The 22,330-nt window shown below is 37.0% G+C and overlaps 2 protein-coding genes and 1 non-coding gene across 3 annotated transcripts; 1 reads left to right on the plus strand and 2 right to left on the minus strand.

Moving 5' to 3' along the window:
• Window positions 1-10,326: 10,326 nt before the first annotated feature.
• Window positions 10,327-10,791, minus strand: LOC108212401 (uncharacterized). Its single transcript, XM_017384128.1, has one exon. The coding sequence runs from the start codon at window positions 10,789-10,791 to the stop codon at window positions 10,327-10,329; it is 465 nt and encodes a 154-aa protein (XP_017239617.1).
• Window positions 10,792-14,013: 3,222 nt separating this feature from the next.
• Window positions 14,014-15,723, minus strand: LOC108212402 (uncharacterized). The gene has a single exon (XM_064089999.1). It carries the CDS (start codon window positions 15,721-15,723, stop codon window positions 14,014-14,016), a length of 1,710 nt encoding a protein of 569 aa, XP_063946069.1.
• On the plus strand, window positions 15,074-15,180 carry LOC135151865 (small nucleolar RNA R71). The gene has a single exon (XR_010290773.1). It is a non-coding gene; the product is annotated as a small nucleolar RNA R71 (small nucleolar RNA).
• Window positions 15,724-22,330: the final 6,607 nt, after the last annotated feature.

Raw genomic sequence — 22,330 nt, forward strand, 5'->3', positions numbered from 1 at the left:
AGTACCAACGGAAATAAAGTACGAATAATCCTTCCCGAAACAATCCGGGGTACAAGTACGAATAGAAGTCAAAGTACGGATAACACGATAACAGAAACAAATAGACTAAGAGATAGTCTAGGTGGATGGTGATGATACTGGTGAAGCTTATGGACTGGCAACGGGCTCATGAAGACGGCTAATCACACGGCGGAGCTCGTCAGTAATGGAGGTCAAAGTGATACGACTCTCACGCTCGCGGTAGGGTGGAATAGCTGCCAAGCTGTCCTCAGCCATACGAATGATCTCCTCGACCCTAGCAATCAAACGGGGACGGTTGCCCTCATCATCAAAGTCCTCACGGTACAGTTGGTCAATCCGGTGCTGGAGAATCGTGTTCTGGCCCTCGAGTCGGTCAGTGAGCCTCACCATCTGCTCGTAAAGCGGGAACGCAACGGTAGCCAGGAATCCGGGACTAGACGAAGACGATGCTGCCAACAGTTATATATATATACGCGGTTATAGTAAAAAGGGTGAGAAAACTTAAAAGATTCTAACGCCCCATGTCCCACATGATCTAAGTTCATCTTAACCTCTAAATCCTATCTTATATTCATTTATCCTATGTTGTTCAGTGACTCAAACCTGTCGCTCTGATACCAACTGTGACGGACCCACCATAAATAACTGACTAAAGCATGCATAAAACGATATTTAATTAAACTACAGAATTATAAAGTATTAATCTACAAGTCTAAATCCACAATCCCAGAATCACCAGGAATAAGTATGAACAACATCTAAAGTTATTACAAACCAAAAATTTAAGTATAAGTCATTACTACACATTTTAAATCCCAAAAGTTCCAAAAGATAAAATTAGAGAACTACGAGTTCCCAACCTGCTCCATCATACGGCGATACGCAATCCCTGATCCTGAGGTAGACTTACGGGCGGTCTGCTTGAATCGGGTCATTCTCGGGTTTCACTGAAGGGTTATAATAAACAACAATATATATGAGAAAAAAGCTCAGCAAGTGAAAGCAATCTATCACAGTTCACAATATGCAGTATAAGCAAGAGCAATAACAACAATGGATATCACAAGATATAATCACAATTAAAGGTGCAATGTGAGATAACAAGTTTATTGGGAATTGGAAACACACAGCGCTACGAGCATTGAGGGGTGATCAGCCCAAACCAAGCTCCGAACCACATAAAGTGATTCAACCAGGGAGGATCCTCGGCACACATTGGCCATAAACAAACATCAGGCTCCCCGCTACTGATGATGCAATAATTAACTGGCGCCTCAGTCTTAATAAATTATTATCCAATTCCTTTTAAGGTCATATCAATTCAATTCATTTTCAAAAAGGGGTCTTGATCAAAGACAAGTCATTAAGCAAGGTGTTTTTAAAACACAAGTGGTGTTTCTCAAAATATGGAATGTTATTAAGATCAGGGTTCCAAAGAGATAATTCAGTTTAATGTGGGGTATCAAGTTCTCATTATTCATCAAAGGACTATCAGAGTGTATTCATGTGGTTGTAAGGTGACATTATATGAAAAGGGTAATTCAAGTATTAAGGGTATTATTGGAATCCAAGTTATGATCATAAGGGACCGATAAGGTGATTCAGTTCTAAGTAAACAGTAATTCGACATTCACAAGGTATACAATTATCAAGCAAGTATAAGGGAGAGTATAGAATTCCACTTGCCTGGACTAAGCTTACTGAGCTCTTGTATAGATGCTTCTAGGGGTTCCTTTCCTGGCCTCCTACTTGCACCTATAATCAATAGTATCCTCGTCACTACAATGCTAACTACCCTTTCGTGTATAAATATATATAAATATCTATGTATATATATATATATATAAATATATACATATATAAATATATACACTTAATCTTAAATAATAACAAGTAACATATTCATCAAGTAATGCACATAACAAGTAAAGCATGGCATTTTATTGTTTAACCATTATCACTTAATAGACTCTAATTGCACCTAAGTCACTTAAGCAATTAATCAAGTAACACATAAGGTCTAAGACCAACACCTCCTAACTATACTCTACTGACCTCAAATTAACCAATTTATAGTAAGGCACACTTGTGCCCCACCTCCCAAGACTTACAAGTGAAGTGCAACCTAAGTGACTTTCTAGTATGCTTACCTTGGCGACACTTGCGTGCCTTGGTTAAAATAATGTATCTACACTAAGTGCATTGACTTAAACTAACTTGCACTATCTAATATGACTGAAAACTAACTCATGGACTCAATATAAGGTCAAGGCCTCACTGATGACACACTCAAATGCAATGCACCCTAAGTTGGTTCTAAAATGTGACTCTATGTGTGACACTAGTGTTCTTTAGTGGAAATGAGGCATCTCCACTTAAGGTATTCACTCTAACTTGACTTCTACAGGTTTATATGATCCTAAACCATATTTTTTAAGTTGTGTGACTCAAAGGCCTTTCCTACAAGAGCCTTTACAAACTAATGCACTCAAATGACTATTCTGATTAGGCAGTTTGGCACCTCTTGGAGGGCCTTGGCAAAAACAGATGTTTCCACCATGTGCCTTGGTGACATTGTGACTCCTCTGGATACCTAAGACCTTAATCTGTGTTGTGCACTTGGAATGACACTAATGCCTTGCTCAGGCCTCCTTAGGCCTCCATGCCAAGTTGGCACAGAACACCTTGACTTGCTGTGGGGACTGCCCTTATCTTACCAACTTGAAACTCACTAAACTCACTCAATACACTAATCCAATGACTCAAATAGCTTCCTAATACTTCCCTAAACTCATCTAAATCAAGGCCCCATGAGGGACTCACCAATGACATAGCTTTAACCACTCAAGGATGCAATTGATCCTAAAGTGCCCTGTTCTGCCCTATACTCAAAAATGTGTGTGTGTGCCTATGTAAATGATTGTTTTCATGACTTTTATGGCTACTGGAGACTTGTATGTACCAAGTCCCAACTCCAGGAGACTTGGGTCTATGAGGGCTTAAGCATGACATCTCCATTTCTCAAGGTTTCTATAGTGTAAAAATCTGCTTTGGTGTGTGTGTGACTCCTTCCACCTTAACTCCCTTCCAAACACCATAATCCAAGAAAACAAGCCACAAACCTACTCTACATGATACATATATCTACTGACTATCCTCACCAAGCAAGATACCACAATTTTTAACCATATAATATACAATGCCGAAGAAAAATAATGAGCCAAAACAGAGCAGAATATTCAGGGTGCATACATGAGCAAAATTTCGAATATATGAACATGATACTCTCAAAATAACCACTGATTATCATTGTAAACTATCATACATGATAAGAACCAACCATATTTCACAAGAATAATAGCATTAATTGACCAAAAACCAAGTTAAAAACTCCAAATCATCATCACATATAGCATCCATTCGAAAATCATGGCTTAAGATCACTAGTTTCACATATTTCTTGTACAAATTATAACATGCAAGCTCTAAAACTTAATTAAACATATTGTAAAGGATCAAATCTCTTGAGACATAACAAAACTTCATACATTTCGAATTCAAGTCTCCAAAACAAACCATTCCCTTCGGCTCCCTTAAGGGTCATTGCCGAGGGTGATGAAACATGTGTGTTTTGGCCAAATGAAGGTATAAAACCTCTCCAAAAACACATCAAGCTCATCTTTAGAAACCTCCAAAATAGTGACTGTAAGTGCCTTTAGTGGTATTCTAAAGTTGATAAAGGAGGCATTTCCTCATGTAAATTTGCCTTCTTCTTTTAGTGTACCACGATTGATGAGGCAGTAGATCCGGATAGATTCTCATTCTCGGTAGTCATGGAGTATGTTAAAGATGAACTTGGATACACAGAAATCGGAGGCGTTTATGAGAAGAAATTTGAAGGTGGCTGGAAACTATTGTTGACTGATAAAGACGTGGCTGATGCTGTGAAAGGGGTACAAAATGGTTCTTTACTGGATCTTTACACAGACAATGTCATAGAAAAATCTATTGAGCCTGTTACCTAGATACAGCCTCATGTTATCATAAGACCAAGGACACAATGTTTTGAAGGTAAAATATAATTGCCTTGATATGTTTTATTTTGTATAAATTTAAGAATTGACAATACATCACAATTTTCTCTCGTTATGTTGTAGGTATTGATTTGCCACTGAAAAAGAAGTTTGTTACCAATAAAGATCTAAAAAAATAAACAACTGATAAAAGGAAGTCACGTACTTTAGCTGAGAATGAAATTGAACATGATAAGGAGATCAGTGCCAAAAAGGCTAAAGCTGCAAGTAGTAGTGCAGTGAACAAAAATGTAGGCGATGAACTTGAAACTAAGAAATCCAATGATAAGGTGATTTTTCTTATCATAGTTGAATTATATATGCAGATTGTATGTTTTTTGGTCATCTGTAATTTGAGGTTATTATTGAGCTCTTGGTTCAGGAAACAATTGCGGATTATGAATTAAATAGAAGGAGGAGGATGGAAGAAAATGCCAAAGAAATTTAAAAAGTGAAGGAGAAGGCAGATGAATTTTTAGCTGCTAATAAGCAAGAAAAAATCAAAAGAAAGAAAAGGTGAACGATGTCACCAGGAGACCAAGAACACGATCATGTTCAGTAAATCAAGCTGAAGGGAAAGAGGTATATGAGTACGAATATACTACGCTGGACACTTAAATTCTTGTAATGAGAATGAATATCTATATATATATATATATATTGTGTGTTTCATATGCATCTAATATATTAATGTTTTTTTGGACATGTGTAATTTGAGGTTATTATTTTTGTGGTTTTTTGCAAGGGTACTGCCATAGAGATATTAGCGCCTCCCCAACCACTACCACCACCCCCTCCTCCACTCCCTGTTGATCTGACACAGTTGCAAAGAGCGCCTAACAATGAAGGGATTGGTGCGATGGAGATATATGTTGAAATGCAATTACGCAAAAAGGAGGCGGAACAACAGCAAAGGCATGCCACTGTTGAGGATAATTTCGATGGCAACAACTTTAAAACTGTGGATAGTGTATTTGAAATAGGTATGTTTCAATTTGTATGTAGTCATCTTACTTATTTGAGGAATACGTATAAATTTTTTCTGCCTAATTTTGTAGTAGAATCTAGTACAAAAAGTACAAGACGCAGAGGATCAACGAAGATGAACCATGTCTTCACAAGGAGACTCGACGAAAGGCCAGTTATTCATTTAAATCATGAACTCCATCCTGTGTAAGAGCAAAAAAAATGTGATTACTGAATTGAGTAGTTTCGTGGGGACGATAGCCAGGCTATACATCCCACTTGATTATGTTAACTGGTCTGCTTGTCAAGAAGGAGTCAAAGATAGCTGGTGGGAATATATCAAGGTCAAAATACATTTTTGATTTTCACTAACTTGTAGAGTATTTTTGGTAAGCATATACACTAGCTATATTCTAATTGTTCATAAATAATAATTTTTTTATTTATTTTGACAGACAAAGTATATTATTCTTGAGCAAGGTAAGGATTGGGTAATGAGGAGCCTTGCTGATGATTGGAGGGTCTACAAATCGCGTGTTAAAAGGGCATGCTATACCAAATATGACAATGATGCTGACAGGTTGAAAAACAGGCCTCCAAATATTCCACTTGAGCAGTTCAAGGTGCTTCTCAAGTACTGTAGTATTGAAAAAATACATAACAAAGCTGCAACAAATAAAGAAAACCAAAGCAAAGTGACTGATACTCATACTGCTGGACATACAAGTTTCGCCTAGATTCACCATGGGATGGTATGCCCTGCATATTCTGTATTTACTTTTCTATCTATTTTATTTCTTATAGGAAAACAGATAACATTTATCTTTGTTATAGAAAAATGTTACAGAGGCCCGTGCAATTGATACAAAGAAGGCAGTTTACTCCAAAACCCGCGAGGGTCATAAAAAGAAGGTAACAAATGGCCCTTTTATATTTATCGACAAATAGTATAAGTATTTTTGTTTTCTAGATTTAGCATATATATATTTCATGACCAATTATTTATTTTTAACAAATTACATGTAGGCAAAGAAAAATGGTGAAAATGGTGAAAATCATGAAGAAGTTGTTGATGAGGTTCAGGAGATTGAGGATGAGGAGATATCAGACCTTCATCTTGAAGCTCATGGTCCTAACTGGCTTGTTGGAAGAAGTGGCATGACAAGGAAGTCAAAGGAAAATTTGACAAAAAATGATAATGCAACATCTGTAAAACTAGAAAAAGTGACTGAAAAGTTAGCTGCAGCAATGGAGGAGAAGATGCAGAAGAAATTGAGGAAGATTTTTGAAAGAGAACATTGATGTAGAAGAATTATGTGCTGAAAGTTCTGCTAATGCAACTAAAGATCGAGAATCGGAGGATGGAGAAGAAGTGAATGGAGATGAAGGCGATGCAGATGGAGATGATGTTGCATTGGCATAAGTCAGATGTTGACTTTACTTTTGTTTAAATTCGCTCGCGAATTTGGTTTAGCTTATGTATGCGACAAAATTCTCTCGCGAATTTGTTTTATTTTGCCTTAAACTTACTTTATGAACGGTTGTATGATGATGTTGTGACAACCTGAGTGCTGCTTTTGAATTGGTATTATGGTTAATGGTATTGATGCTTGGATTTCTGGCATAAAAACATGCCTGGATAGTCTATTTTCAGCAATATCCTTTTGTTTTTTTAAAAAAAATTTGTTGCAATTGTATCCAAATTTGTTGCCATTTAGTATTACAATAGCTATAAAATTCATTGCAATTGGACGGATTAATGTTGCCTTAATGTGGTTAGTGAGCCAGCAAAAACAACTACTACAATGATTTACCTGTGTTGCTGTAAACATTATTTTGTTGCTACATAGGCTTTATTGCAATAATTGTTTGTTGTTGCATTACATTGTGTTGCGTAAAATACTAATGTGCAAGTGCACACAATCGCAAACAAGTAATATAGTAATAAATACCAGATATCGTTCCTCAATGACTATTTAAATGTATCAATCACAATTAATATCTAACAGTCTAGTTATCGAACACAATAAATTTTTGATGGTTTTTATATTAAAACTAAATTAACAAACTAAAATTATACTAAAGAGCTTAACGAGTTTCAAATATGAGAAAATAAGTCAGGATAATTACTTCCCCCTAACACAAGAATGTCGGTAAAAGAGTCGCGAAATATTGCAGCAAATCACAATTTACTAGCTAGAATTCAATGGTCATAGGCTTCTCTCGAAATCACAATGGTATAATTCCTATAAATAAACTAACATATGTCTATGCCAATTTAATATTCGGAATCCAATTAAGCATCAATTCACAAAGCTATGCATGGTCACAATATATGTCTATACCGTAACTAATTATAATCAAAAGATATAATCATGCACCATTCAAGTCTTGTGTCAATTAATCATAACCCTCTCAGTATTATGATTAACTCGATAACCCACTAGAGTTGATCAGACAATAGCAAGTATTAACATGAAAAACACTTGAATGAGTAAACCACAAAATTGCATACAATACTCTTTAACAAAACACCAAAATCCTCATGCTAGGGTTCCATAAAAATCCCAACTTTATACAATTAGTTCATACTCAACATCTCAAAATCAACCAAGAATAAGAAACAAATGTTCATGACAACAAGAGTTAAGGAGAGAATTCTAAATAAAGAGATGAAGAAACAAATCCACTGAATGTCTTCAATAGCTGAAATCTCTTTCGTCTCGCCTCTTCTTTCTCTCTATGCTTGAGCCTCCTTCTCTATCTTGTACTGTGTCTCTCTATCATTAGGTCTGAATAATAAACCCTAATCTCTATATTAAAAGTATTTTTAATGAATTAATGAAAATACAAGAAAATTTCCGAATCAGAATAGAATTCCCCAAAGAGGAAATTCGCAGTTGACTTTTTGACTCTGATTCTGGGCTGATTAGACTGGTATAAAAATGCAAGTCCATCTCTGAATTAAAGGCCTTGTTCTAAGCTTCGCGTGGGCCCTTGAATCACCTGATTTTGACTTCTAGAACTCAAGATATGGCCCAAACAGTGAATGTTGCGCAGCTGGCCTTAAAATCCGAATTTTATTCGAATTAAACTCCAATTCTTGCTATTTCAACTCCAATCCATATTTAATTAGAATTCCTTGTATCCTACAATAAAACATTAATATTTATTAAATAAAAATCCAATTAAGTACAAAATAACTAAAATACAGGGACAATATTAAGATAAAATGCACGCTTATCACATCCCCACACTTAGCATTTTGCACGTCCTCGGGCAAAGAAAAAACAAAAAAAAAACTATATCTAAACTAACTAGTACCACTTCTGTAGGTGATCACGGTTGCATTTGGCATATGCAACAAGCCCTTTAAACCCCTAGACAACTCTAGTGGACGAGTAAGGTCTCGTGAGGGTTTATAGTGAATATACCCACAAAATCCATTTTTTTGTGTGCCAAGTCTCAAATATGCAACATACATGAATGCAAACTAAATGAATCTATCACAATTCCAATCATGTACGTATTAACCTTGTTAACATATAATCCTCAGAAAATGCAACAGTCAAGGTATTCATCTTTCGCACATATTAGTCATGCTACTCTTTCATTGCAAATGCGGAGTGCATCGTGTGTGTTCAACATGCTCTTTAGTGAAACAAAATAGAGACCAACAAACTTCAACAGAGTCTTAATCATGAGTCGTTAATCAGAATAATGCTTAAACACTCCATTACATTAGAGTCAACTCTCGCTTAGGGTCACCAAGGAACTTTCATGCCTCTCCTATATATTTTTTTTCACTACCTATTATTTGGTGTGTATGTGCTCGGTCTAAAGTCAGGACACTTATCAGGGTAAGTGAGTTACGACCACCATAAGACTTCACCAACCAAATTGTTCACACATGCAATTTAGGTGGCTTATTTGACCGTGCAATGATTGAGATCCCTAAAGATTTATGCAATAATACCCATTTAGCGAGTGTTGGGTCAGCAATCCCAAACCATAAAAGGCTTTAGGTTACTAGGCACAAAGTCCCCTCAGACTTAATTACTCGAGTATTAATGAGCTCAACATAGTCAATTATACCACCATTTTTTTTCGTGAACTTTATTGCTACTATAATCTTTTTTCAATTTTTTTTTCTAGAAAGGCATGTATATCCCAAAGTTCCCCCTTACTTAAGAATTATAGACTCTACGCTCAAAAGGAGATAGTCAAAATTCTACGCCCGGCTCATAGCTAAAACTCAAGAAATAAGCTGGTCTAAAATCTTGTCTCTAGAGCATTATATAGTGTCGTAGGATTTCCGCACAAACAACTTCTAAGCATGCACAACATCACATATAATCAAGTTTACTAACCAAGACATTATGCAGAATAAATCATCATAGGATGTCAACATGATATAACAAACTTTCATGGAATTATGAAAATGCAAATAAAAAAATTAAAAAAAATTAAAAAATGTTCTACTAAAAAAAACATGCATCTATATGCTCTACAATTAATGCAACTTATATGAGACAAGGCAAAACAATTTTTATAAAATTATTCTATATATATATATATATATATATATATATATATATATATATATATATATTTATATTTATATATATTTTTTTTGTTGAAAACCCCTCCCCACACTTAAGTGGTTCATTGTCCTCAATGAATATAAAAATATGCTACAAAATAATATAATATAATACAAGTATAATATTAAAGATAACTAATAATAATGTTATAAAAACAACGAAGAAGAAAACTCCCCTGAAATTATTTCTTGAATGAATACGTGACAGATGCATGAGTAGGTGCACTGGTTGGAAAGGCACCCACAATAGTCTCTATGAGTTTTAAACGCCAGGATGATAAAATATAATTGCTGGTATTGGTAGGCTGCCTTGTGCGCGCAAGAGGCAATAGCGCTACACCGCCGAGCATGAAAAATAAATTGCCGGTTTACATCCCTTCCCAGAAACACACTTGCTTTTTTTTTTTAAACAATTCTTCCAAAATTTAAATAAAACACTGAGTGTTTTAAATAAATTATTCTCTCAGCTAGTAAATTGCCTGAAACACTTCATAAAAATTCATCAAGGCATCTTGTGGGAGTACAGAAATAAAAATAAAAATTCTAAAAACCTAAAATAAAATTACAAAATTATATTATAACATATAATGAACTTACAGAGAATTTGGGTTGCCTCCCAAGAAGCGCTTTTCTTTAACGTCTTTGGCTAGACGTACCTTCTTCTCAAGGCTCCACCAAATCAACAGAGGTCTTGTCACGAGCAACTTGACCTCCCCAGTAATGTTTCAACCTTTGTCCGTTCACTTTAAATTCACCCCCTTGATTATCGCGCAATTCCACAGCTCCATAAGGATACACCTTGATGATAGTGAAGGGTCCAGACCACCTAGATTTCAACTTACCGGGAAATAATTTTAGCCTGGAGTTGAATAATAACACTTGTTGCCCCACCTCAAACACTCGAGATTGAATGTTTTTATCATGCCATTTCTTTGTCTTTTCCTTGTAGAGCTTAGCATTCTCATAAGAAAAAAATCTGAGTTCCTCTAACTCATCAAGCTGTAACTTTCTCTTTTCACCGGCCAGTTGCATGTCAAAATTTAAATTTTTCAGAGCCCAATAAGCTTTATGTTCAAGCTCCACTGGTAAATGACACGCTTTCCCAAAAACTAAGCGGTACGGAGACATACCCAACGGAGTTTTATAAGCAGTGCGATAAGCCTAAAGAGCCTCATCCAATCTTGTAGACCAGTCCTTACGGTTCGGATTCACAACCTTCTGAAGAATACCCTTGATTTTCCTATTGGACAACTCAGCTTGCCCATTAGTTTGGGGATGATAGGCTGTAGCCACTTTGTGTCTCACATTATACTTAGCCAACGTATTGGACAACAATTTATTCACAAAGTGCGTACCTTCATCACTGATGATCGCTCGTGGAGTTCCAAAGCGAGTGAAGATATGTTTGTCCAAGAACTTGACGACAACCTTGGCATCATTAGTGGGATAGGCAGCAGCTTCCACCCATTTAGAGACATAATCAACAGCCACTAAGATGTATTCATTTTTATAAGAAGGAGGAAACGGTCCCATGAAATCAATTCCCCACATATCAAACAACTCTACCTCAAGAATATTTGTCAGAGGCATCTCATTCCTTCTTGATATATTTCCAACCCTTTGACAACGATCACATCTAACAACATAGGCATGAGCATCCTTAAATAAAGAAGGCCAAAAGAAACCAGATTGCAATACCTTTGCAGCTGTGCGTTGTCCACCAAAATGTCCACCAGAAGGAGATGAATGACAGTGAATAAGAATATCTTCTACCTCATAGTCGGGAACACATCTTCTTATCATCTGATCAGCACCTTGTTTGAACAAATAAGGCTCATCCCAAAAATAAGATTGCATGTCATGTAAGAATTTCTTCCTTTGTTGGATAGATAGATTCGGTGGCATCAATCCAGTAGCTAGATAATTAGCAAAATCAGCATACCATGGTGTAAAATCAGAGAGTTGTACCTTAAACATTTGCTCATCCGGAAATGTCTCTTTGATAGGAATCATCGAGGAAGATTCATCAATGTACTCCGTTCTCGATAAATGGTCAGCCACTTGATTTTCTACACCTTTTCTATCTTGTATCTCGATATCAAACTCTTAAAGTAGAAGCACCCAACGAATTAACCGAGGCTTTGCATCCTTCTTTGCAATTAAATACTTGATTGCTGAATGGTTAGTGAAGACAATCACTTTCGTGCCAACCAGATAAGAGCGAAACTTGTCAAAGGCAAATACCACAGCAAGAAGTTCCTTTTCAGTCACCGTGTAATTCAACTGAGCTCCTGTCAAAGTACGACTTGCATAGTATATAGGATGAAATACCTTGTTCTTTCTTTGACCCATTACTGCTCCCACTGCATAATCACTAGCATCACACATTAATTCAAATGGCAAGCTCCAATCTGGTGCAATGATAATAGGTGCAGAAATCAACCTTCACTTTAATTCTTCGAAAGCCTTTGAACATGCTTCGTCAAAAAGAAAAGGAGTATCATTCTCCAATAACTTGCAAAGAGGCTTAGAAATTTTGGAGAAGTCTTTAATGAATCGTCTGTAGAAACCTGCATGGCCAAGAAAACTTCGAATGCTCTTCACAGAGGAAGGAGGAGGTAACTTCTCGATGACTTCAATCTTCGCCTTATCAACTTCAATTCCCTTCCTTGAGACTTTATGCCCCAACACAATTCCTTCCTTCACCATAAAGTGACATTTTTCCCAATTGAGTACAAGATTGGTGTATTCACATCGCTCCAAAACCTTCCCCAAGTTATAAAGACAGTCATCAAAAGAATCCCCAAATACTGAGAAATCATCCATGAATACCTCTAGAAAGTCACCAACCATGTCTGAGAAGATAGCCATCATACATCTTTGAAAAGTCGGAGGGGCATTACATAGCCCGAATGACACCCTTCTAAAGGCAAAAGTACCATAAGGACAAGTGAAAGTAGTCTTGTGTTGATCTTCGGGAGCAACTGTTATCTGATTATAGCCAGAGTACCCATCAAGAAAACAATAATACTCTCGTCCAGCCAGTCTATCCAACATCTGATCAACAAAGGGCAATGGGAAGTGATCTTTTCTAGTGGCTTTGTTCAGCTTCCGATAATCAATACAAATTCTCCAACCGGTGACTGTTCTCATAGGTATCAACTCATTATTTTCATTTTTTATCACCGTGAATCCACCCTTTTTAGGCACACACTGAACTGGGCTCACCCATGCACTATCCGAGATTGGATAAATAATTCCAGCATCTAACCACTTAATTACCTCTTTCTTCACCACTTCCTTCATAATAGGATTCAATCTGCGCTGACCTTCAATTGAACCCTTGGAACCATCTTCTAACAAGATTTTATGCATGCAAATAGAAGGGCTAATACCTTTTATATCTGCAATACTCCACCCAATAGCTTTCTTGTGATTCTTCAGAAGCTCTACCAATTTCCCTTCTTGAGCAACAGATAATTCGGCAGAGATAATAACAGGCAAAGTGGAAGAAGGTCCCAAATAAGCATATTTCAAATGAGAAGGAAGAGCTTTCAACTCTAACTTTGGTGGTTCATCAATTGACGGCTTAGGAGTCTTGAACTCCCTTGACGACAGATCCAATGACTCAAAGCGTCCCCTAGTTCTTGTAAACTGTGAATTAGCTTCCAGCCAAGCTAAGAGTTCAACATTATCATCTTCCTCTTGAGAAACATTCAATATTAATTGCTCCAAAGGATCATGAGAAGAATTAGATACTAATTTATCAGAAATTAGCTCATCAAATATGGTGATAGCTGAGCAATCTTCAACATCATCAGAATATTTCATTGCTTTAAAGACATTGAAAGTCACCTTTTCATCTTGAACCCTCATAGTTAGCTCTCCGTTTTGCACATCGATGAGAGTTCTTCCTGTAGCAAGAAACGGTCTTCCCAAGATAATGGGAACCTCTCTATCAGCCTCATAGTCCAACACGATGAAATCAGCCGGAAATATGAACTTGTCTACCTTGACCAGAACATCTTCAATCTTTCCCTCTGGATGAGCAAGAGATCTATCAGCTAGTTGAAGAGTGACAGTAGTAGGCCGAACTTCTCCAATCCCCAATTTTCTGAACACCGACATAGGCATCAAGTTTATGCTAGCCCCCAAATCACATAATGTCATCCCACAATAAGAGTCACCAATAGTGCAAGGAATAGTGAAACTCCCCGGATCTTTCATCTTTTTAGGCAATTTATGTTGCAAGAATGAGCTACACTCCTTTGTTAGAGCTACAGTTTCAAACTCCCCCAACCTTCTCTTCTTCGTAAGAATGTCCTTCATGAATTTCACATAGTTGGGCATCTACTTAAGAGCTTCTACAAGAGGAATATTGATGTGGAGCTGTTTCAAAACATCAAGAAATTTCTTGAACTGAACATCATGTTTTTGCTTTTGAAATCGTTGAGGAAATGGAGGTTGTGGCTGAATATTTGATTTCTCAAAAGAAGACTTTGGTGGAGATACCTTGTCATTCTCGTTTTCTTTGTTGTCAGAAATTTCCTCATTGCCACTAGGTTCAACAGAATCATCATGTTTGGCATCAGTAACAGTGTTCCCCAAAACTTTTCCGCTTTTCAATGTCATGGCTTTACAATGTTCATTCCCATCACCCTTAGGCTTTTCGGTATCACTAGGGAGAGTGCCATGTGGTCGATTCCTTAGTTCATTAGTTAGTTGCCCAACTTGATTCTCCAAGTTTCTCAAGGATGCCGCTTGACTTTGGACTAGAGCTTCAGTCTGAGATCTACTAGCTTCATTCTTGATGATGTACTCCTTCAACATATTTTCAAGTGAATTAGACTGAGGTGCTTGTTGAGAAAATCCGGGTGGATAATTGGACTTTACGTTACCATTTGAAGTTCCAAAATTTGCCCCTTGATTGCTCCAAGAAAAATTAGGATGTTGCCTCCATGACTGATTGTAAGTATTCGAGTAAGGGCCACCCTTATTTTGATTTCCCATGTAAAAGACAGATTCTGGATTTGAAGGACAACTATCATAAGTATGAGCCTCACCGCAAAATACACAAGAAACATTCTTGGTTTGATTAATCTGTGAACTGAGAGATTGCTCCTTCGATTGATTATTGCCCATGCTCAGATTCTTGAGCATATGCTCCATAGATGCTAGTTGAGCCTTCATCGAAGTTATAGAGTCCACATCATAGATTCCAGCTACCTTTTTCCCTGTTTGAGCTCTAGAAGATGACCACTGATAGTTGTTGGTAGCAATTGTCTCAAGAATTTCATAAGCCTGATTATAGGACTTAGAGAGAAGGGCCCCATTTGCTGATGCATCCACCACCATCTTTGTTTGAGCATTGAGACCATTATAAAAAGTCTCCATCTGAATGGAATGAAGAATACCATGATGAGGACATTTTCTGAGTAATTCTTTAAATCTCTCCCATGCATCATACAAAGATTCATCATCCTGCTGTTGAAAAGAATTGATCTCATTCCAGAGCTTTGCATTCATATTTGGAGGAAAATACTTGCTCAAGAACTTTTCTGTCAAATCATTCCATGTTGTGACTGATCCTGCCGGTAAAGAATTTAGCCAGGTTCTAGCTCTGTCTCGCACAGAATAAGGGAATAATTTCAAGCGCAAAGCATCTTCAGGTACTCCTTGAAATTTGAAAGAATCACTGATCTCCATGAATACACGAAGATGAAGGTGAGGATCCTCGGTAGGCATCCCACTGAATTGACCAATAGTCTGAAGCATTTGGAACATGACCGGCTTCAACTCAAACTGTGTTGCTTGAATATCGGGTCTTATGATCCCCGAATTTAATTCTTCGAAACAGGGTGCCGCATATTGCCGAATAGCACGATCTTTATCATCCACAATAAATGCACCCGCTGGAACAACAGGAATGTCTCCATTATTAATGTTGTCACCCATAGCTACTTGTGTTTGCTTGATCTTGCGTTGTGCTTTTCTTCTTCTATTGAATGTTCGCTCAATTTCAGGATCAAAGCCAAATACCACTGGGTGTCTTTCGCTCATGCACAAAGAGACCTGATGAACACAAAAAAATTACTCCTGTTAGAACAGAAGTAACAAAAACCAAACTGTAAGAATATCAAATTCGCAATTAACAACTAAAATAGTCCCCGGCAGCGGCGCCAAAAACTTGTTGCATAAAATACTAATGTGCAAGTGTACACAATCGCAAACAAGTAATATAGTAATAAATACCAGATATCGTTCCTCAAGGACTATTTAAACGTATCAATCACAATTAATATCTAACAGTCTAGTTATCGAACACAATAAATTGTTGATGGTTTTTATATTAAAACTAAATTAACAAACTAAAATTATACTAAAGAGCTTAACGAGTTTCAAATATGAGAAAATAAGTCAGGATAATTACTTCCCCCTAACACAAGGATATCGGTAAAAGAGTCGCGAAATATTGCAGCAAATCACAATTTACTAGCTAGAATTCAATGGTCATAGGCTTCTCTCGAAATCACTATGGTATAATTCCTATAAATAAACTAACATATGTCTATGCCAATTTAATATTCAGAATCCAATTAAGCATCAATTCACAAAGCTATGCATGGTCACAATATATGTCTATACCGTAACTAATTATAATCAAAAGATATAATCATGCACCATTCAAGTCTTGTGTCAATTATTCATAACCCTCTCAGTATTATAATTAACTCGATAACCCACTAGAGTTGATCAGACAATAGCAAGTATGAACATGAAAAACACTTGAATGAGTAAACCACAAAATTGCATACAATACTCTTTAACAAAACACCAAAATCCTCATGCTAGGGTTCCATAAAAATCCCAACTTTATACAATTAGTTCATACTCAACATCTCAAAATCAACCAAGAATAAGAAACACATGTTCATGACAACAAGAGTTAAGGAGAGAATTCCAAACAAAGAGATGAAGAAACAAATCCACTGAATGTCTTCAATAGCTGAAATCTCTTTCGTCTCGCCTCTTCTTTCTCTCTATGCTTGAGCCTCCTTCTCTATCTCGTATTGTGTCTCTCTATCATTAGGTCTGAATAATAAACCCTAAACTCTATATTAAAAGTATTTTTCATGAATTAATGAAAATACAAGAAGATTTCCGAATCAGAATAGAATTCCCCAAAGAGGAAATTCACAGTTGACTTTTTGACTCTGATTCTGGGCTGATTAGACTGGGATAAAAATGCAAGTCCATCTCTGAATTAAAGGCCTTGTTCTAAGCTTCGCGTGGGCTCTTGAATCACCTGATTTAGACTTCTAGAACTCCAGATATGGCCCAAACAGTGAATGCTGCGCAGCTGGCCTTAAAATCCGAATTTTATTCGAATTAAACTCCAATTCTTGCTATTTCAACTCCAATCCATATTTAATTAGAATTCCTTGTATCCTACAATAAAACATTAATATTTATTAAATAAAAATCCAATTAAGTACAAAATAACTAAAATACAGGGACAATATTAAGATAAAATGCACGCTTATCACATTGCATAAATTGTTGCTATAAGGCCTCTATTAAATCACGGGCGGATGCAACGCCAAAAATTTGCATATTTGTTGCAATATAATGTACTGCAACATAAATAACCCATAAGGCAATATATTTTTGTTGCGCCTATATGCATTCTATGGTGTAGTAAATGCATCTGTACAAACCAGAAGAGCTACTCAAGATGAATGCTTATACAGTGCATTTCTTTCACAGGATGAGCCCAAAGTAATAGAAGATGCTCTCAAAGATGATGATTGAGTTCTTGCCATGCAAGAAGAATTAAACCAATTTGAGAGAAACAAAGTATGGAAGCTAGTGCCCAAGCCTAAGAATAGAACTATTGTAGGCACAAAATGGGTGTTCAGAAACAAAATAGATGAGAATGGAGTTGTCACCAGAAACAAAGCAAGGCTTGTGGCTAAAGGGTATTCTCAATCTGAAGGAATTGATTTTGATGAGACATTTGCACCAGTTGCAAGATTGGAAGCTATAAGAATCTTCTTGGCCTATGCTGCTCATGCAAACTTCAAAGTCTACCAAATGGATGTCAAAAGTGCTTTTCTTAATGGTTGATTGGAAGAGGAGGTATATGTAAATCAGCCTCCTGGTTTTAAAGATCCAGACTTTCCAGAGTATGTTTACTTCTTATTAAAAGCACTTTATGGTTTAAAGCAAGCACCAAGAGCCTGGTATGACACTCTATCTCAATTTTTATTAGATAATCATTTCACTAGAGGAACTGTGGATAAAACTCTATTTTACAGAAATGTAAATGGTGCATTTATCTTAGTTCAAATTTATGTAGATGATATGATTTTTGGGTCTACGGATGAGAAACTTTACAAAAAGTTTGCCAAACTGATGAAAAGTTAGTATGAGATGAGCATGATGGGAGAGCTCACCTGCTTTCTTGGTTTACAAGTTAAACAAGTAAAGGAAGGTATATTCATAAATTAAACAAAGTACATCTATGATTTACTTAAAGAGTTTGATTTAATGGATTGCAAAGAAGCTAAGACTCCCATGCCAACTGCCACTAAATTAGAATTGAGTCCCAATGAGAAATCCGTGGACATTTCAAATTATAGAGGCATGGTTGGTTCTCTCTTATACTTGACAGCTAGTAGACCTGATATTATGTTCTCTACATGCCTCTGTGCTAGATTTCAAGCAGATCCTAAAGAATCACATCTAGTTGCTATCAAAAGAATATTCAGATATCTCAAGGTAAATCCAAATCTTGGTATTTGGTAACTTAAAGACTCTGGATTTGATCTAATTGGATATTCAGATGCTGATTTTGCAAGATGCAAAATTGATAGAAAAAGTACAACAGGCACATGTCAATTCCTTGGAGATAGGGTGATTTCTTAGTTTAGCAAAAAGCAACATTCTGTTTCAACCTCTACTGCTGAGGCTGAATACATTGCAGCTGGAAGCTATTGTACTCAAATATTGTGGATGAGAAATCAATTACTTGATTATGGTTTAAATCTCTCAAAAATCGCAATATTCTGTGACAACACCAGTGCTATTGCTATAATTGAGAATCCAGTGCAACATTCAAGAACCAAGCATATTGACATCAAGTATCACTTCATAAGAGAACATGTGATGGCTGGTACCATTGAAATGCATTTTCTTCCAAGTGAAGAACAAATTGCAGACATTTTTACAAAGCCTCTTGATTAATCCACATTCACAAGGTTGGTAAGTAAATTAGGTATGTTATATTTCTCCTAATTTATATTAAAATTTGTCTGTATTTTGGTAGCATGAATTCAGCTAAATTCAATTTCTCCAAAATTGAGTTCGTCATAATTCTGGATAAGATAGTTGATATTTCAACTAATGAGATGTTGGAATTATCATATATTAAGGTATTATTTCAACGGATGACCTTCCAGCTCAGCCGTTGAAACAATATTCTATAGTCTTGTTTTTAGGTTCGATGGATGACATCAATTGAAACTCTTCCAACTGATACTCATCAATCGAATAAAAATTCCAAAGGGGTCTTGTTTTTAGTTCGATGGATGACATTAATTGAAACTCTTTCAACTGATCCTCATCAATCGAATAAGAATTCCAAAGAGGGGCCTATCTCATCCATCAAAATATCTACCACATCTGAGCCGTTGAAATCACTTTTATCTCTCATCTACTTTATACATACAATCGTGTGTGTAGTTTTTGCGGAGTTAAATAAAAGGTATTGCTCCACAACGGTACAACAATTTTCTGTGAAAGTATTTAAGTATTTTCAGTTTATTTTCATTTCTTTTCATCTCACTCTTTCGAATTCACAAGCCCTCTCTCTCTCTCTGTGCAAAAAGAAGTTCATATTTTCTTCAAGTTTTCTCTGTAACTACAATGGCGCCCTTGAGGAAATACTCATCACCTACTGGGTTCATTCATGAGAAGAAGAATTTTGCATCATTTGTGAACACTGAAGCAGTGGAAGAGAAGGAATTTCACAAAATGATGGAGTTCATCAAAGTCAGCCAACTCTCTCATGCCATGCTTTCAACTCCCACTATCTATCATGAAGTGGTAGAAGAAATCTGGAATACGGCTGAATTTAATAGTGAGCATGAAACTATTTCCTTTTCTCTTAAAAACGAAATGCATACTGTTAACTGTGATGTCATTAATGCATGCTTTAAGATTACTGAGAATATTGTTGCTACATTGCCTACTGATATCCAGTTAGTTAACATGCTTAATGCCATGAACTATACTTTGCCTACTTCTGCTTTAGGTAAAATAGTTAGAAAATGGCTTAGGAGAGAATGGAGCTATTTATGTGATGCATTTGTTAAGGCATTCTCTGGAAAAATTAGTAATTTTGATGCTATTACTTCTCAGATTTTTCAAATGCTTTATATGTTCTTGACAAATGAGTACTTTAATTTTGGTGGTTTGATGATCCAAGAAATTAGGGGGAAACTAGGTGATAAAACTGATAGGCCTAAAAATATATATTATGCTAGGTTTATCATGATGCTGGCAAATCATGTAAATGATAAGCTAGTTATCACTAATCAGGAGGCCAAGCATCCAAGTTTTGTGTAGGAAAAGAGAGTGTTTAAAGACCTCTAGAGGATGAATTTATACCCCTCTGTAGAGGTGGTCTATCTGCCAATCATGGAAGCTGGAAAGGAAAAGCAGGTATTTGGCTTTCCCTTAACTCTTTCTCAACCTCCTACTTCTTTACCTTCTGCTACAATGGCTGCTGGAAATGACCAACAGCAGCCTTCCCAAGTAGCCCAACCTTCCAAATCAAAATCTAAAAAGCCAACCTCAGGTTCCTCCCAAAAGACACCTGTTGTAAAATCCAAGAAGCACAAACCAGAGGGAGTGTGCTAGGTGGAAGTGAGGGGGAGGGACAGGGTGAACATCAAGAAAACCCCAAGGATAAGGTTGGAGAAGTGAGTGAAACCCAGCCCAGCCATTTTGTAGTCTCCCAAAAGGCTATAGAGATTAATAAGGACTTAAGCTCATCTCTAACATCATCCTCCCAAAAGAATGTTGTTATTGAAAATAGCCCACGGCTAGGGGCACACTTAAAAAGGGGGAGGGACACTTCACCTATAAAAGCTTATGGGAGAAAGAAGACAAAAGGTGATAAGTCTGAGCACTCTGCACACACATCTCAGGCTAAAATCATAGATTTTATGCCTAAGACATCTCAAAGTCAGATTGATGTGACTCTAGTAAATGTGGAGCCACAGCCCCCCTCTACTCTCTCAATCCAAATTTCCTCTATTTTTTATCTCACTATTTTTCAACCCCAAACACAATCCCAACTTCTTCTGTGGATGTGGAATTAATTCACACCACTATTGTAAATTCTCCATCTTTAGATTTCATGGAGGAGTCCTTTTATGAGATTGATCATCATCAAATTGATGATTTGTTAGATCTTTCTCATCAAATTTCTTCTTCTGTGACGATGTGTTCGGTGGATTTACACTCAAAATCAATCACCACAGACTCAACTATCACAGCTTCATTGCCTTTTTCTTCTTCATCTTCGATGGATATCCTTCAGCCATCGAATAGTGTCTGTCCTTCAACCGATGCGCTTCACAGCCTTCATCAGTTGAAAGCCTCTTCTATAATTGTCTCAACTGATGACTCTCATCAGGTGACAACTACTGGTCCTTCAACTAATATTCCATCTACCATAGTAGTTGATCACATCATAGCACAAACACTCCTAGGACTGAGGGAAGGGTGTGAAAGTGTGGAGAGGCAGCCTTGGGAGCTGGCAAAAGGTGAGTTAGTGGAGAGTCTGGCTATTTCTTCCATCCAGGAAAAAGGAGAGGCCTTGAGTGGTTCCTTAGTAGGAACTAGTGAGGGAGAGGTAAGGTGTGTGGTGAGACAAGGGGAGCCCTTGATGCAAGAATAAAGAGCATGTGTCAATGAGGGGTCAAGTGAGCAAGAATTTCAAGCTGAATACAGAGCCATTTTGGACAGTGTGCCACTTGACCTTGAGACTCTCACACATGGAATGTCCTCTATTCAACCATTTGCAAGAGTGGACAATCAAGCAGCTGAGAGGAGTCTAAATCTCATTCACACCACTGCATCTATGCTGAGAGCAAAGGAGGCCATTCCAACTCTGCCTGCCAATGCTGGTGATGATTTTCAATAATGAGGTTAACAGTGATGAAGACCTCCATGATGCTCTTGAAAATTCTATTATTGAGGAACCTGCAGAGCCATCTGTTTCTCTTCCTTCTTGGCTCTCTATGCAATCAGCCAATGCCACTGTGGTTAGCCTGGAATTAAGAAGGCAAGCTTCCATTTTGGTCCCTCAAGCTGGAAGCTCTTCCTCTCCTATTTCTGCTACATTTTCCAGCCAAGCCTTGGATAATCTGAGGCTTCACAAGTACCAATCTCTATATTTCCAGAAAGAAGTGGAGCACCTAAATTCAACCATCACTGCAGTCAAAAATGATCTGTTTGCCAAGATTGATGAAAGACTTCCCAGCAAAGCTGTCTCTGCCATGTCTGATTCTAAGAAAAGGCATGCTAAGCTGGCAAGTAAACTTGACACTCTAGAGGATAGAGTAAATGTTCTGGATGCAAGATTGCATGAGAGGCT

The sequence above is a fragment of the Daucus carota genome, chromosome 3 (assembly GCF_001625215.2).
Source record: "Daucus carota subsp. sativus chromosome 3, DH1 v3.0, whole genome shotgun sequence".
NCBI classification, from domain to species: domain Eukaryota; kingdom Viridiplantae; phylum Streptophyta; class Magnoliopsida; order Apiales; family Apiaceae; genus Daucus; species Daucus carota.